We start from the raw sequence: 13,434 nt of genomic DNA, 5'->3' as shown, positions 1-13,434 counted from the left end.
AATAAGGAGACAGTACAAAGAAAAAAACAAGCAAATCCCGCATTCACTCACAGCATCCTGACTCAAATGAAACAAAACTGTGACACTCACCAAATGATGTCTAGGTAATCCATATTGAATATAAGTCACATTTTCACAACAAAGTCCCAACTGTACACCTATGAACATTTCCAAAAGGATTAGGCTCCAGCCATCCATTGTTATCAGTGCTGCCACGCCCCCCTTGCAACTACACATTCGAAGATTCATGCAGTACCACCCTAACACGTGAAGTTTGCCGACTCATACTAGCAGCAACAACGGGACTGTTTCTTCCTCAATATCACTGCTATTATCGCTTTCTTGAGGCGAAAACAACACGTCGGAATCATGATCTACAGGGTCCTCAAGATCCAACATCCGGAGAATCTCCTCCCGTGACAAGGCTCGCCTTCGATTCATTTTTTTTCTCGAAAAAACCGTACAAACCAGGCTAATTTTACATATGGCGGAAGGGCACACCAAGTGTGTCAAGGGAAACAACTCAATTTACTGCAAGCTTCAAAAACCGGGAAGCAATCACGAGTCGTGTACCTTGTATGTCTAATACTAAAATAGTCACTTCCCGTCCGTGGGCGTTGCAGCGCTATTACTAATATAGTCACCTCCCGTCGCGAAAGTGTTAAACGCATCTGCCTAGTTTTTGTATGAGGCGTAGGTAAAACGATAGTTAAAGATCTTAACAATGTTGTGCGTTTTCTTTTTGCAGGTTTGTAGTATCCCAATGTATGTGTTTTTATCTCTGTCTTGGTTTGTGTTACTATCTTGTCTGCAGGTTGTTAGTATCTCATTGTATACATGTTTGTGGCTGTTTTACAGGTGACGGGAAACAGATTTGGACTGAGTGTTCCAGTCCAATTCCTCACGGGTGCTCACACTCAGAAACTTCAGAAGTTTAAAAACTTCATAAAACACAAATTGTTTGGTTCTGGAAAGTGAGTTTGACATAGTTAAGAAATCAGAGTGAAAAAGGGCCTGCCAGTGAGAAAGAATTTATAACAGTAGAGCTATAGTTAATAAGTAATTGACCCCCCCAAAAAATGGACTCCCATCCGCCTCTTGCCAATTTAAAGCACGGACAGTATTGTATTGTGAAAATAGACACTTGGTGTAAGTCTAGTGTTGATGCATTCATTCATTGTTTTAAGGCACTGTCAAATGAAATGGCATAATGTTATCTACTCTCGTGTGTGAATGGAAATAAAAGTTGGCTGGCTAACTTTGCAGAGATTGTCAACGTATTTCTTTTAATTTCCAGGCAAAGGACCCAAAAGTTCTGGAAATCTCTAGGTGAGTGCAAAGCGAATGAGTTTGTACACATATTCCTTTTGCGTTCTCATTCTTTTTTTCCGATGATAATTGATGTATTCTTCTTCATGTAATAATACACAGAAGAAGAAGTTGGTACTTGTCTGTAGGATAGCAAGCACATGTACATTCTGCATACCAGCCATTATTTGCACAACAAAAATTACCACCAGAGGTAAACCCCATGTTTGAGACACCCCCCCCCCCCCCCCCTAATTTCACACCTCCTCCCTTTTAAGCCCTTGCTTTTTTACATTTAGTCAAGTTTTGACTAAATGTTTTAACGTAGAGGGGGGAATCGAGACGAGGGTGTGGTGTATGTGTGTGTGTGTGCGTGTGTGTGTGTAGAGCGATTGAGAGTAAACTACTGGACCGATCTTTATGAAATTTGACATGAGAGTTCCTGGGTATGACATCCCCGGACGTTTATTTTATTTTTTCGATAAATGTCTTTGATGACGTCACATTCGGCTTTTTGTAAAAGTTGAGGAGGCACTGTCACACCCTCATTTTTCAATTAAATTGATTGAAATTTTGGCCAAACAATCTTCGACGAAGGCCGGACTTCGGTATTGCATTTCACCTTGGTGGCTTAAAAATTAATTAATGACTTTGGTCATTAAAAATCTGAAAATTGTAATTAAAATTATTTTTTTATAAAACGATCCAAATTTACGTTCATCTTATTCTTCATCATTTTCTGATTCCAAAAACATATAAATATGTTATATTCGGATTAAAAACAAGGTCTGAAAATTAAAAATATAAAAATTATTTTCAAAATCAAATTTCCGAAATCGATTTAAAAACACTTTCATCTTATTCCTTGTCGGTTCCTGATTCCAAAAACATATAGATATGATATGTTTGGATTAAAAACACGCTCAGAAAGTTAAAACGAAGAGAGGTACAGAAAAGCGTGCTATCCTTCTCAGCGCAACTACTACCCCGCTCTTCTTGTCAATTTCACTGCCTTTGTCACGAGCGGTGGACTGACGATGCTACGAGTATACGGTCTTGCTGAAAAATTGCATTGCGTTCAGTTTCATTCTGTGAGTTCGACAGCTTGACTAAATGTTGTATTTTCGCCTTACGCGACTTGTTTAGATTTTCTGTTGATAACGTCTGTAAATTGACTCCTATTTTGAGATTCCTTCCCTGAATTTCTCACATTTGTGGAGGTCTTAAAAGGGGGGTCCCCTGTACCAGATTAAAACGTGGAACTTTGTTGACCAGCAACCCAAAAACAAATAGACTGCCAACGTTAAAAAATTCAGAACAAAATAAACCTATCAAAACTTAATACTGCCTGTGAACCCCCCTTTTAAGTCCCCCCCCCCCCCCCAACTTGAGACCTTGCTGGGGCGTAGATCAGTGACTGTAACATTGTCGTAATTAAATGTTCCAATTGCACACCTATCGTGTTGGTTTTTTTATTGTGTTGAGCAGGTAAGTGCCTGATGATCGAGGGCTACCTGACTGAGCGGGCGGTGGAGGGTGGCTTCGGGGCCACGGTGGAACTCAACAAAAAGGCCAACGCGTGGATGAAGAAAGCCCAATCGGCAGACGCGCCGTCCATGAAGCTCACCCCCAGCCGCGATCTGCTGTCTGAACTGAGAGCTGGCGCTGTCAAGGAGGCCATCAGGAATACCAGGTAGGGGGGATAGGCGAGTGAGGGGATATTGTGTGTGTTTGTGTATACGGCTATTTTTCTGGTTTGGTTGAGTTTTGTTGTTGTTCTTTTTTTTTGTTGCTTCTTTGAAAAAGCTTGAGCGTTCGTAAAAAAACACAAACAAATTTACCGAAAACTTTTTATATCCATTTGCTAAATTTTGCTGTTATTGTTGTTGTTTAAAGTATTTTATAAAATATGTTCGTCATTCTTTTCGTCCTATTTGTCATTCATAAAATCTTATGTGAATCTCATTTTGAAGCTTTTTATCCATGTACAGATCTCTACATTTGCATCATGCTGTGTATAAGTAACTCTGCTCTTGTCAACTGCTGTTAGTTAACAAGGGAATATGGTTTTAATTTATTCCTTTGATCCAAGTCTACTGGCTTCACTCATTCCTTCGGTCCATTGGTCGATTCTGTTGCAGACCTCAAATTCATGGAGTGGGACCCAGAGGCATGGCCGCTGCTGTAGCAACATCATCATCAACAGCCACCACCTCCGCTTTCATTGCGTCACCTGCTGGCGTCAAGGCATCCCCAGCGCCAGCTCGATCCCGCTCACCTCCAGTGTCTGAGGTGGATCCCCACACTGCAAAACTGCAGGTAAGTTGGACAGAAATCTTAAACAGACAGATTGGTAACATTCTAACATCAAGATGAAACAAAAAACAAGAAAGGGAAGTTTATGAAACATTTAATTATAGAAAAATGAAATGTTTTGTTTCGTGTATAATCAGACAATCCATAAACTTGTGTTTTTTGTTTTTCATTCTCACAGGTTAGTCGAACGTTGTACGGCAAGCTAGCGAAGCAGCGTAACATTCATTGTGTAGACTGAAGTGTGTGGTGTTTGTATGTCCAGATGGAGCTGTACGGCGAGCTGGTGAAGCAGCGCAACATTCATTGTGTAGACTGAAGTGTGTGGTGTTTGTTTATCCATATGGAGCTGTACGGCGAGCTGGTGAAGCAGCGCAACATTCATTGTGTAGACTGAAGTGTGTGGTGTTTGTTTATCCAGTTGGAGCTGTACGGCGAGCTGGTGAAGCAGCGCAACATTCATTGTGTAGACTGAAGTGTGTGGTGTTTGTTTATCCAGATGGAGCTGTACGGCGAGCTGGTGAAGCAGCGCAACATTCATTGTGTAGACTGAAGTGTGTGGTGTTTGTTTATCCATATGGAGCTGTACGGCGAGCTGGTGAAGCAGCGTAACATTCATTGTGTAGACTGAAGTGTGTGGTGTTTGTATGTCCAGATGGAGCTGTACGGCAAGCTGGTGAAGCAGCGTAACATTCATTGTGTAGACTGAAGTGTGTGGTGTTTGTTTATCCAGTTGGAGCTGTACGGCGAGCTGGTGAAGCAGCGCAACATTCATTGTGTAGACTGAAGTGTGTGGTGTTTGTATGTCCAGATGGAGCTGTACGGCGAGCTGGTGAAGCAGCGCAACATTCATTGTGTAGACTGAAGTGTGTGGTGTTTGTTTATCCAGTTGGAGCTGTACGGCGAGCTGGTGAAGCAGCGCAACATTCATTGTGTAGACTGAAGTGTGTGGTGTTTGTTTATCCAGTTGGAGCTGTACGGCGAGCTGGTGAAGCAGCGCAACATTCATTGTGTAGACTGAAGTGTGTGGTGTTTGTTTATCCAGTTGGAGCTGTACGGCGAGCTGGTGAAGCAGCGCAACATTCATTGTGTAGACTGAAGTGTGTGGTGTTTGTTTATCCAGTTGGAGCTGTACGGCGAGCTGGTGAAGCAGCGCAACATTCATTGTGTAGACTGAAGTGTGTGGTGTTTGTATGTCCAGATGGAGCTGTACGGCGAGCTGGTGAAGCAGCGCAACATTCATTGTGTAGACTGAAGTGTGTGGTGTTTGTTTATCCAGTTGGAGCTGTACGGCGAGCTGGTGAAGCAGCGCAACATTCATTGTGTAGACTGAAGTGTGTGGTGTTTGTTTATCCAGTTGGAGCTGTACGGCGAGCTGGTGAAGCAGCGCAACATTCATTGTGTAGACTGAAGTGTGTGGTGTTTGTTTATCCAGATGGAGCTGTACGGCGAGCTGGTGAAGCAGAGTAACATTCATTGTGTAGACTGAAGTGTGTGGTGTTTGTTTATCCAGATGGAGCTGTACGGCGAGCTGGTGAAGCAGCGCAACATTCATTGTGTAGACTGAAGTGTGTGGTGTTTGTATGTCCAGATGGAGCTGTACGGCGAGCTGGTGAAGCAGCGTAACATTCATTGTGTAGACTGAAGTGTGTGGTGTTTGTATGTCCAGATGGAGCTGTACGGCGAGCTGGTGAAGCAGCGTAACATTCATTGTGTAGACTGAAGTGTGTGGTGTTTGTATGTCCAGATGGAGCTGTACGGCGAGCAGGTGAAGCAGAGTAACATTCATTGTGTAGACTGAAGTGTGTGGTGTTTGTTTATCCAGATGGAGCTGTACGGCGAGCTGGTGAAGCAGAGTAACATTCATTGTGTAGACTGAAGTGTGTGGTGTTTGTTTATCCAGATGGAGCTGTACGGCGAGCTGGTGAAGCAGCGCAACATTCATTGTGTAGACTGAAGTGTGTGGTGTTTGTTTATCCAGATGGAGCTGTACGGCAAGCTGGTGAAGCAGCGTAACGAGGTGTCCCAGGAGACGGGATTCACGCCTCACAACATCGCCAGCAACAAGGTGCTTCTCGACCTCGCTCGCATCAGGTCAGCTATTGCTTCTACCCTGGAACCCCCTGTTGTTAAGACCTTGGAAAATGTGAGAAAGCCAGGTCTTCACAGGAAAGAGTCATCAAATGAGGTTCACTTCACAAAACCAACAACCAGTATATGTTTATTAACTTCATTGTTTATTTATTTGCTTATCTATTTATTTATTAGTTGATTGATTGATTGATTGATTTGCTTTTATTTTATTTTATGTTCATTATTATTTTTTAGGCCGAGCACCAGTGTGAACTTGCAGAAGATAGAAGACTTGCCGGCAGCCAAGGCTGAGCGCTTTGGTCAGCAGTTCCTGGACACCATCGTGTCGTTCTGTCGGCAGCACGGTCTGTCCGTGGATCAGTTCCCTTCACTGGCTGTGTATCAGGTAAAGTTAGAGCTGAGAGTTAAAGGGACACCATTGTATCAGGTAAAGTTAGAGCTGAGAGTTAAAGGTCATCCACATTGAAAAATGAAACTTTGCACAAAATATCTACATACTAAGTGAAGTCGCATGCCGAAAATCTTTTTTCCGAAAAATGCTTCTTGTTTTTTATATTGAATAAAATCTACTTCGGATAACCTTTTGCACCTGTGAAAACCGCGCCCACGTGATCATTTGCCTCGTGACGTCAGCGTATGTAGTCAACAATGGCGGCGCATATCTCGGATAGTGTTAGTTCTGAACCAAAACGAAGAAAAACTTCCAATGGCCAATATTGTGCGGTCGGGCGATGCACAAATAAACAAGCCGATGGCTACACCTTGCACCGCTTCCCGAAAAAAAAAACCAGTCCGTGATAGTTCGTGCAAGAGAAAAGAGTAAACTTTGGCCCAAAGTGTGGGACACCGACTTCGTCGTCTGCGATTTGCCATGAACATTTCGAAGGTGACTGCTACCCTCCACGTGAGGCATTGATGAGAAGTTTCGGAATTAAAACAATAAGGACTCTAAAGCCTGGTTCAGTCCCAACCATCCATCGGGGATATCACACGCGAAACACACAGATGAAGCTAGCGCGGTGCGTGTTTTCACATAAATTGCGGTCAGTGTCAGCTTGACCCGTCCAGCTATCGCCCTGTGTTTGGGTTTGTAAACAACACGGCTGGCAGTGCTCACTGGTACGGTCAGTGTCAGCTTGACCCGTCCCGCTACCGCACTGTGTTTGTGTTCTATTTGTCGCATTATTATTATATTTTTTTAATTTATTTATTTTGTTGGTAAATTAGTATTTTCGTTTTAAATAAATACATTCAGGTGTGCATTATTTGGCCAAGTGTGTGTGCTCGAATAATGTCAAATTTGTGACATACTATGATCAATACTTGAATGCTTAATGTGTGTGTACTTTGAGCAAGTCTTTACAAGAACTGACTTTCAGTGGTAAATTAACTGTTAGCTACACATAGCTTTGTGGACTAATGATTGTGCTTTTCGTTATCTGAGAGGATGGGTGAATGTGCCTGTGAATGTTTATGTGTTGGTTATTGTTTACTTGAGACAGGATGGAAAGTAAATTTAACTTGGAGAAAAGAGTAAGTTGTTGAATTTATTGGAAAAGTAAGTTGTGTACGGTAGAATTTGTTGTTATGTTGACAAAACAGTTTAAAAAAGAGCAGACCTGACTTTGCAAGTGATAACTTATAACTACTTGTTTCAATGACTTTGAGGTATGAGTGAGGTGAGACACCACCACACAATCCACATGTGAAATATATCTGACCGCTTTCGCTATCTCATGGTGACACAAAAACAAAGGTGGATGTGACAATGGCAGTATTAACTTGTTTTTATTAGTTAAATTCGTATACACATTTGAAAATCATAAAAAGCTGTGAACACTCCCCACCCACCCCCATGCTCCTTGCACACAAAAATATACCAACTACACTATGTATGTTACAAACTACATGATTTTACTGTTGCACTTCTGTATCTTAAATATAAATAAATAAACACACTTTTTCAAATCAATGTGTGGCACAAGCTGAACCAACTACAAACACACATCAAAATAGTTTTCTCGTCAATGTAATAATAATATTTATTTTCTCGTCAGTGTAATAATAATATTTAATCACAATGACAATGTATTATCAATAAAATTGGAACACATAAGGATGCAAAAATGGGCTGATGCTGTCATATAATGTAATATTACTCTGGGTCCCTATAACCCACGTACTGCCCATCTGCACTAGGAAACTGTTCTCTAATTCTTGCAACCGCACAAGCTGGTAAGGTGACCCTGATGTCTCTCCCCAGCCATTTCCAGACCCACCGCACAAGCATGCGGTAAGCTACATACCGATACCGCCTGGAAAGAAAAACAAGCATACAGTATTAATGACAGTATCAATCAATCAATCAATATGAGGCTTATATCGCGCGTATTCCGTGGGTACAGTTCTAAGCGCAGGGATTTTTAAAAAAAAATGTTATGCAATTTATATCGCGCACATAATCAAGGCGCAGGGATTTATTTATGCCGTGTGAGATGGAATTTTTTTTACACAATACATCACGCATTCACATCGGCCAGCAGATCGCAGCCATTTCGGCGCATATCCTACTTTTCACGGCCTATTATTCCAAGTCACACGGGTATTTTGGTGGACATTTTTATCTATGCCGATACAATTTTGCCAGGAAAGACCCTTTTGTCAATCGTGGGATCTTTAACGTGCACACCCCAATGTAGTGTACACAAAGGGACCTCGGTTTTTCATCTCATCCGAAAGACATATAACGTGCGCCACACACAAGATCCTTTTGTCAATCGTGGGATCTTTAACGTGCACACCCCAATGTAGTGTACACGAAGGGACCTTGGCGTTTCGTCTCATCCGAAAGACTAGCACCCACCACCTAGGTTAGGAAAGGGGGGAGAAAATTGCTAACGCCCTGACCCAGGGTCGAACTCGCAACCTCTCGCTTCCGAGCGCAAGTGCGTTACCACTCGGCCACCCAGTCCACAGTACACAAAGTGTACAATCAGGATACTTGAAAACATTCCCCATATTGCTTTGCTCAGAATTAGCACATGCGAATAAATGAATTGTCTTGAAATAAAAATGAATATCTGACAATTAATTTTCATTTTTTTATTTTATTGTTATTTGTTTTTGCACATCTATGACATAAACCTATTTATAGTATCATGATTACAATTCTAAAAAAAAATAACTTACTCATTAGCATCCTGTATAGCCCTCCCATACTGCTGGTTGTACCAGTGATAGCATGTCTCCAAGACATAGTGGTCCAAGCACACTGATCTGAAGCCAGGGTGGTCAGTGATGCAGCCCACCCCTGTGCTTACTGTCAGTGATTCCATTTCTGGAATTTCTTGACAACAGCGGCATTCTCGGATTGAGCCCATGCCTGCACAGTTTGCGCACTGACACCTGCACACACAAAATTTGATACAAGTTTAGTTCAAATTCTCTGCAGTCTACAAACTCACACAAAAAAATTGATCTACTAAGGCAGTAAAACAACTGAAATGGACAAATTCACAACCAATGGTAGTGACCATTATGTCTAGACAAAACCATAATAAATTGTTATTCCATTGGAACATTGGTATATCCATACGTGTACTGATTTGGCTAGTTTTAGTTTTGGGGACTGCTACTAGCAATGATTGAGTGGGCATACTGACTACTCAGTAGGATGATGTTTTGACTAAAATTATAATCAGGAATGCGCATCACTTTCTGGCATGCATGAATTGCATCAAGGGTAAAAGAAGACATCGCACAAACTTTACAAATTACTGACTGCAAAACAAGCTCTACCAGAATCGATTCTATAATAGGAATATATACGAGGAAGAGTCTCACAATCACTGAATCAGTGGTAGTTTCTTACCAGTTGGTGGACATCAAACGATCGAGAGACTCGCTAAAATCGTCTCTGTCGGGTGTTTCCTCAACCTCAGCATCGGACAGCTCAGGTTCAAACTGGTATGGTTGAAGATCGTGTTCATTCAAAACCTCAAAATCACTACTGTAGCACGATAGTTCCAGTGAAGAAACGCTGCTTGTTTCACTGTTTTCTTCGTGGTCTGCCATGCCAATACAGCTGCTGACGTCACTGCGAGGGGAGATCAGCCATGGCTGCGTTTTAGATTCTTACTTCCCTTACCCTTAATTGCAGGTATGAAAACCCACTTTCATTGATCGATATCTATTAAACCAAAGGACTTTGCTTGCCAATATTTTGCATCTGGTACTATTTAGTAATGTTCTCTCAGCAGAATTTTTTTGACCGAGCAGTGTGGTTGACCTTTAAAGGGACACCATTGTGTGGTTCTGTCAGCAGCACGGTCTGTCCACCCTTCACTAGCTGTGTATCAGGTAAAGTTAGAGCTGAGAGTTAAAGTGACACCATTGTGTGGTTCTGTCAGCAGCACGGTCTGTCCACCCTTCACTGGCTGTGTATCAGGTAAAGTTAGAGCTGAGAGTTAAGGAATTCAACATTTTCTGGCCAAAAATGGACAATCAAGGCCATTCTGTTTGTGTTGAAAAGGGTTCAGGGCATATGCTGGGATAGATTTGAACAAATAATCTTTTCAGTTCAACTTGTAACCTTTTGTTTACAGCACACCGGCGCATTTCTGTTTTGTAAAGACAGAAAATAAAGTACAATGGAACCCCCTTTAAGACCTACAAAAAAATCAAAGAAAATCAGATCTTAAAAAGAGGGAGTCTTAAAATGGAGGTAAATTTACAGAAGTGATGATGCAAAAAGTAAGGTCTGACAAGGGGTGAAGTCTTAAATGGGGGGATGGGGGGGGGGGGGGGAGGGGGGGAGGGTCGTTGTCTTTAAAGGGGGTTCCACTGTATTTGATCTTGTTCATTTAAGCAGATGCAGTAGATTAAAAGATGTGAACGTTGCATGTGTAAACCAGAAGAGATGGAAAGAAGTTTAAAAAATATTTTTGTTTGTTAATTTTGTACCTGATTTGATGTGAATTGTCATTGCAGAGGGACGTGGGTCAGATGGAAGCGGAGTTGATGCAACTGACCGACACCCAGCGGACATCTTTCATCATGTTTACTGTGGAGAAGAAAGCCCTGGTCAGTAGTCTCTGGGGCTGTGTCGGTAGCTGTAGTGTACAGTGGAAAACCACCCCCCCTCCTCACCCTAAAAAAATCTGAGAAAATGAGGTCTTGAAAAGGAGGAAGTCATAAATTGGAGATGAATTTACACCGGTTGTAAACAGTCAATCTGCAGAAACAAAGGTCTTAAATAGGCGATGTTAAGAAATAACTCTGTCTGGTTTGTATGGGTTGTACAAGAGTGAATACCCTTGCTTTTTGGGGGGACAAATAAATGCACACATGCTTCTTGTCCACGTGTTTAAGGTACACATCGCTAATGATTGGCTCGTGTAATGTTTGTCCCCCTATAAGCAAGGGTATTCACTCCTTCATATCCCATACAAACCCGACAGACTTATTTTCGGTTTGTACTTTGCTGCTCTATGAATTGCTGCTTTATGAATTGCTGCTCTGCTCTATGAATTGCTGCTCTATGAAGGCACAGGATGGCATTGGGATTTTGATGCTCATCTACACATTGTAAGCCTTGCCTGTTGAAACAAGACATGCATTATATTAGGTGAATGTGTTAGAAACACCTTTTGCAGTGGGTCACTGTCAAAGACAGAAGTGTTTCTGTTTCCTAGGTTCTTTAAGAAACTCTACACAACTATTGTTTAACATTGGCTTTGGTCAGGATGTGTCAGTTGTAAATAGAGTTTTAAGCTAGCTTAGGTTAGGATGCATTGCTTGCAACTAGGAATTACACTGACAGGCATTAGCTGGAGTGTATGCAGGCTGGCTTTCGCTAATACATTATTCTCATCTACACACAAATATTTCACATCTCTCGGTCAAAAAGAGAAGAATCTCCTTTTTGAATGTGCTTCTAGTGTTAAATTACTCTTATTCAGGAAGAGGTTCCCTCTCAGCTTGGTTTAATTAGAATTGTGTTGCTTCTGGCTGAAATGAACTGGATTGGCTTTCACCAATATTTTGTCAGACTGCCTGCAAATGTGGTTCATTTGTCTCAGTAAAAGAAAAGAATCAACGCCTTTTTGAATTTGCCCCAAAGTGTTATTTATTTTCTTCAGTTTTTGTTTTGTTTTAAAACCTGTGCCAAACTTGCCAGTTCATAATATCAGCAGGCCTCAGACTATGAGTGACACACCCGTCGAACGCTGAAGAAAAATTTTTGTTTTGTTTTATTTTCTATCAGGAAGAGGTTGCGTCTCAGCGCGGACTGAAGACGTCGACGGTGGTGAGTCACCTGTGTGATGCGCTCAAGGTGGGGCTAATGGTGGACATTCGACGTCTGGGAGTCACATCTTCCGTGGAGGACCTCGTCTCCCAGACCATTAGGTCACCGCCCGTCAACAACGGTGAGTAGGGCTCATTCACTGAATTTTGATTGTTCAGAAGAATGGTGGGTAGAACACAGCTGTTCCCAGAGCTTCATTTCTGCCTCGTTAGCTGCAGGCAGAAATAGCAACTTTTAGCATCCATCCGTCCCCCACAGCAGCAATAACAATAGCTTTAGGCTCGCTCAGTGCGATATAGCGCTGAAGCATTTTGGCATTACAAACAAGTGAGCAGAACAGTGAGCTAGCTGCAGCTGTTAGTAGCCAAATGATTCCCTCTACCCTGGCTAGTTTTAACTCCCCCCTTCCCTAACTAAAATGCAAGCCAGGAACAGCTGTGAGAGGGGCGGCGATGGTGGGAAAGTGAAGAGAGAGGGGGTGGGGGGGGGGGGGGTTGGGGGTGGGAGGGACGGTGAGATACAACTAGCAACACAAAAAAAACAGCAGCAGATAATCACTTAAACGCTCCACACCCTGTGGCTTCTATTGACTGACTTCCATTCTCCCCACAGAGATCTACAGCCTGACGCGCATCAAGGACCAGCTACCGCACTACGTGGAGTACAACCAGATCAAGGTCGTTGTCGCATCCTTGGTGGCTCAGTGGGGCCAGACCACCAACAGTGAGGGAAACCTCATCCTGGCCTCCCCGCCCAACGCTGATACAGCGGCTGCTGCAGCAAACACCTCTTCTTTTACTGATGCTGCTGTTGAGATTGAGGATGATGATGATGATGACGACAATGATGTGAAGTTTGTGGCCACACCTATGAAGACAGAAGCTGTGGGATCAGGAAGTGTGTGTGCTGCTCGATTTGCGTCTAGTTACGCAAGTCCAGCCACAAAGATACAAAGCAGTCCTGCTGCTGGACAACTTCAGGTAATGTTCCGCCTTTTCTGTTCTTTTTTTCGTCTTCTGTTTTGGTTGTGTTCTTCTTCTTTTTTTAAGTGTCCGGGGCCAAGATATGTAGGAGTTAAGTTTAGAGTCTGGGATAAACTGCATTGAGGGTACTATTTATCTTGGACTACAGTCTCTAACCTCAACTCTGCCGTGTGTTGACAAAACCGAGTAAGTCCACTGAAGCTACTTCAGAGAAAAATGTATTTTTTACAAGTAAAATGACTATTTCTAAGAATACTCACCTCAATTTAACTAATAGGAGTTACCTTACTTACGAGTGCTAGACTGAGAAGCGTCCTATGTTACCAGTACTAGACTGTAAACAAGGTCGCTAACTCTAGATTTCCGTCGGTATACCATTTAGGGGAGTAGTCTCCCTTTGTCGGTAGTACCTCTCTGCGCATGTGCCAA

The 13,434-nt window shown here is 42.4% G+C and overlaps 2 protein-coding genes across 2 annotated transcripts in view; one reads left to right on the top strand and one right to left on the bottom strand.

The window, feature by feature from the left end:
- The window catches only part of LOC138983234 (bifunctional 3'-5' exonuclease/ATP-dependent helicase WRN-like), a 41,381-nt gene that overhangs the window by 16,651 nt on the left and 11,296 nt on the right, over positions 1 to 13,434 (top strand). Inside the window, exons 17-25 of the mRNA XM_070356650.1 lie at positions 859 to 974; positions 1,298 to 1,329; positions 2,797 to 3,001; positions 3,450 to 3,627; positions 5,603 to 5,715; positions 5,950 to 6,100; positions 10,705 to 10,797; positions 11,981 to 12,143; positions 12,635 to 13,002. Of these exons, the coding sequence (XP_070212751.1) occupies positions 859 to 974; positions 1,298 to 1,329; positions 2,797 to 3,001; positions 3,450 to 3,627; positions 5,603 to 5,715; positions 5,950 to 6,100; positions 10,705 to 10,797; positions 11,981 to 12,143; positions 12,635 to 13,002 (1,419 nt within the window). The remainder of the gene's footprint in view (positions 1 to 858; positions 975 to 1,297; positions 1,330 to 2,796; positions 3,002 to 3,449; positions 3,628 to 5,602; positions 5,716 to 5,949; positions 6,101 to 10,704; positions 10,798 to 11,980; positions 12,144 to 12,634; positions 13,003 to 13,434) is intronic.
- Positions 7,332 to 10,011, bottom strand: LOC138983249 (P2X purinoceptor 7-like). The gene is made up of 3 exons (XM_070356682.1): positions 9,587 to 10,011; positions 8,905 to 9,120; positions 7,332 to 8,030 (listed from the first exon to the last, which is right to left on the bottom strand). The coding sequence occupies exons 1-3, from the start codon at positions 9,787 to 9,789 to the stop codon at positions 7,871 to 7,873; spliced, it is 579 nt and encodes a 192-aa protein (XP_070212783.1). The 5' UTR covers positions 9,790 to 10,011; the 3' UTR covers positions 7,332 to 7,870.

The sequence above is a fragment of the Littorina saxatilis genome, linkage group LG12 (assembly GCF_037325665.1).
Source record: "Littorina saxatilis isolate snail1 linkage group LG12, US_GU_Lsax_2.0, whole genome shotgun sequence".
Taxonomy (NCBI): domain Eukaryota; kingdom Metazoa; phylum Mollusca; class Gastropoda; order Littorinimorpha; family Littorinidae; genus Littorina; species Littorina saxatilis.
The sequence above is the reverse complement of the archived record's forward strand: the minus strand, read 5'-3'. Positions and strand labels throughout refer to the sequence as shown.

Excerpts from the sequence above, each read along its gene's own strand:
- LOC138983249 (XM_070356682.1), bottom strand. The coding sequence starts at position 9,789 with ATGGCAGACCACGAAGAAAACAGTGAAACAAGCAGCGTTTCTTCACTG. Across the intron at positions 9,121-9,586 it reads CGTTTGATGTCCACCAACTG|GTGTCAGTGCGCAAACTGTG; the intron begins GTAAGAAACTAC and ends TTGTGTGTGCAG. Across the intron at positions 8,031-8,904 it reads GCTATACAGGATGCTAATGA|GCGGTATCGGTATGTAGCTT; the intron begins GTAAGTTATTTT and ends TTTTCTTTCCAG.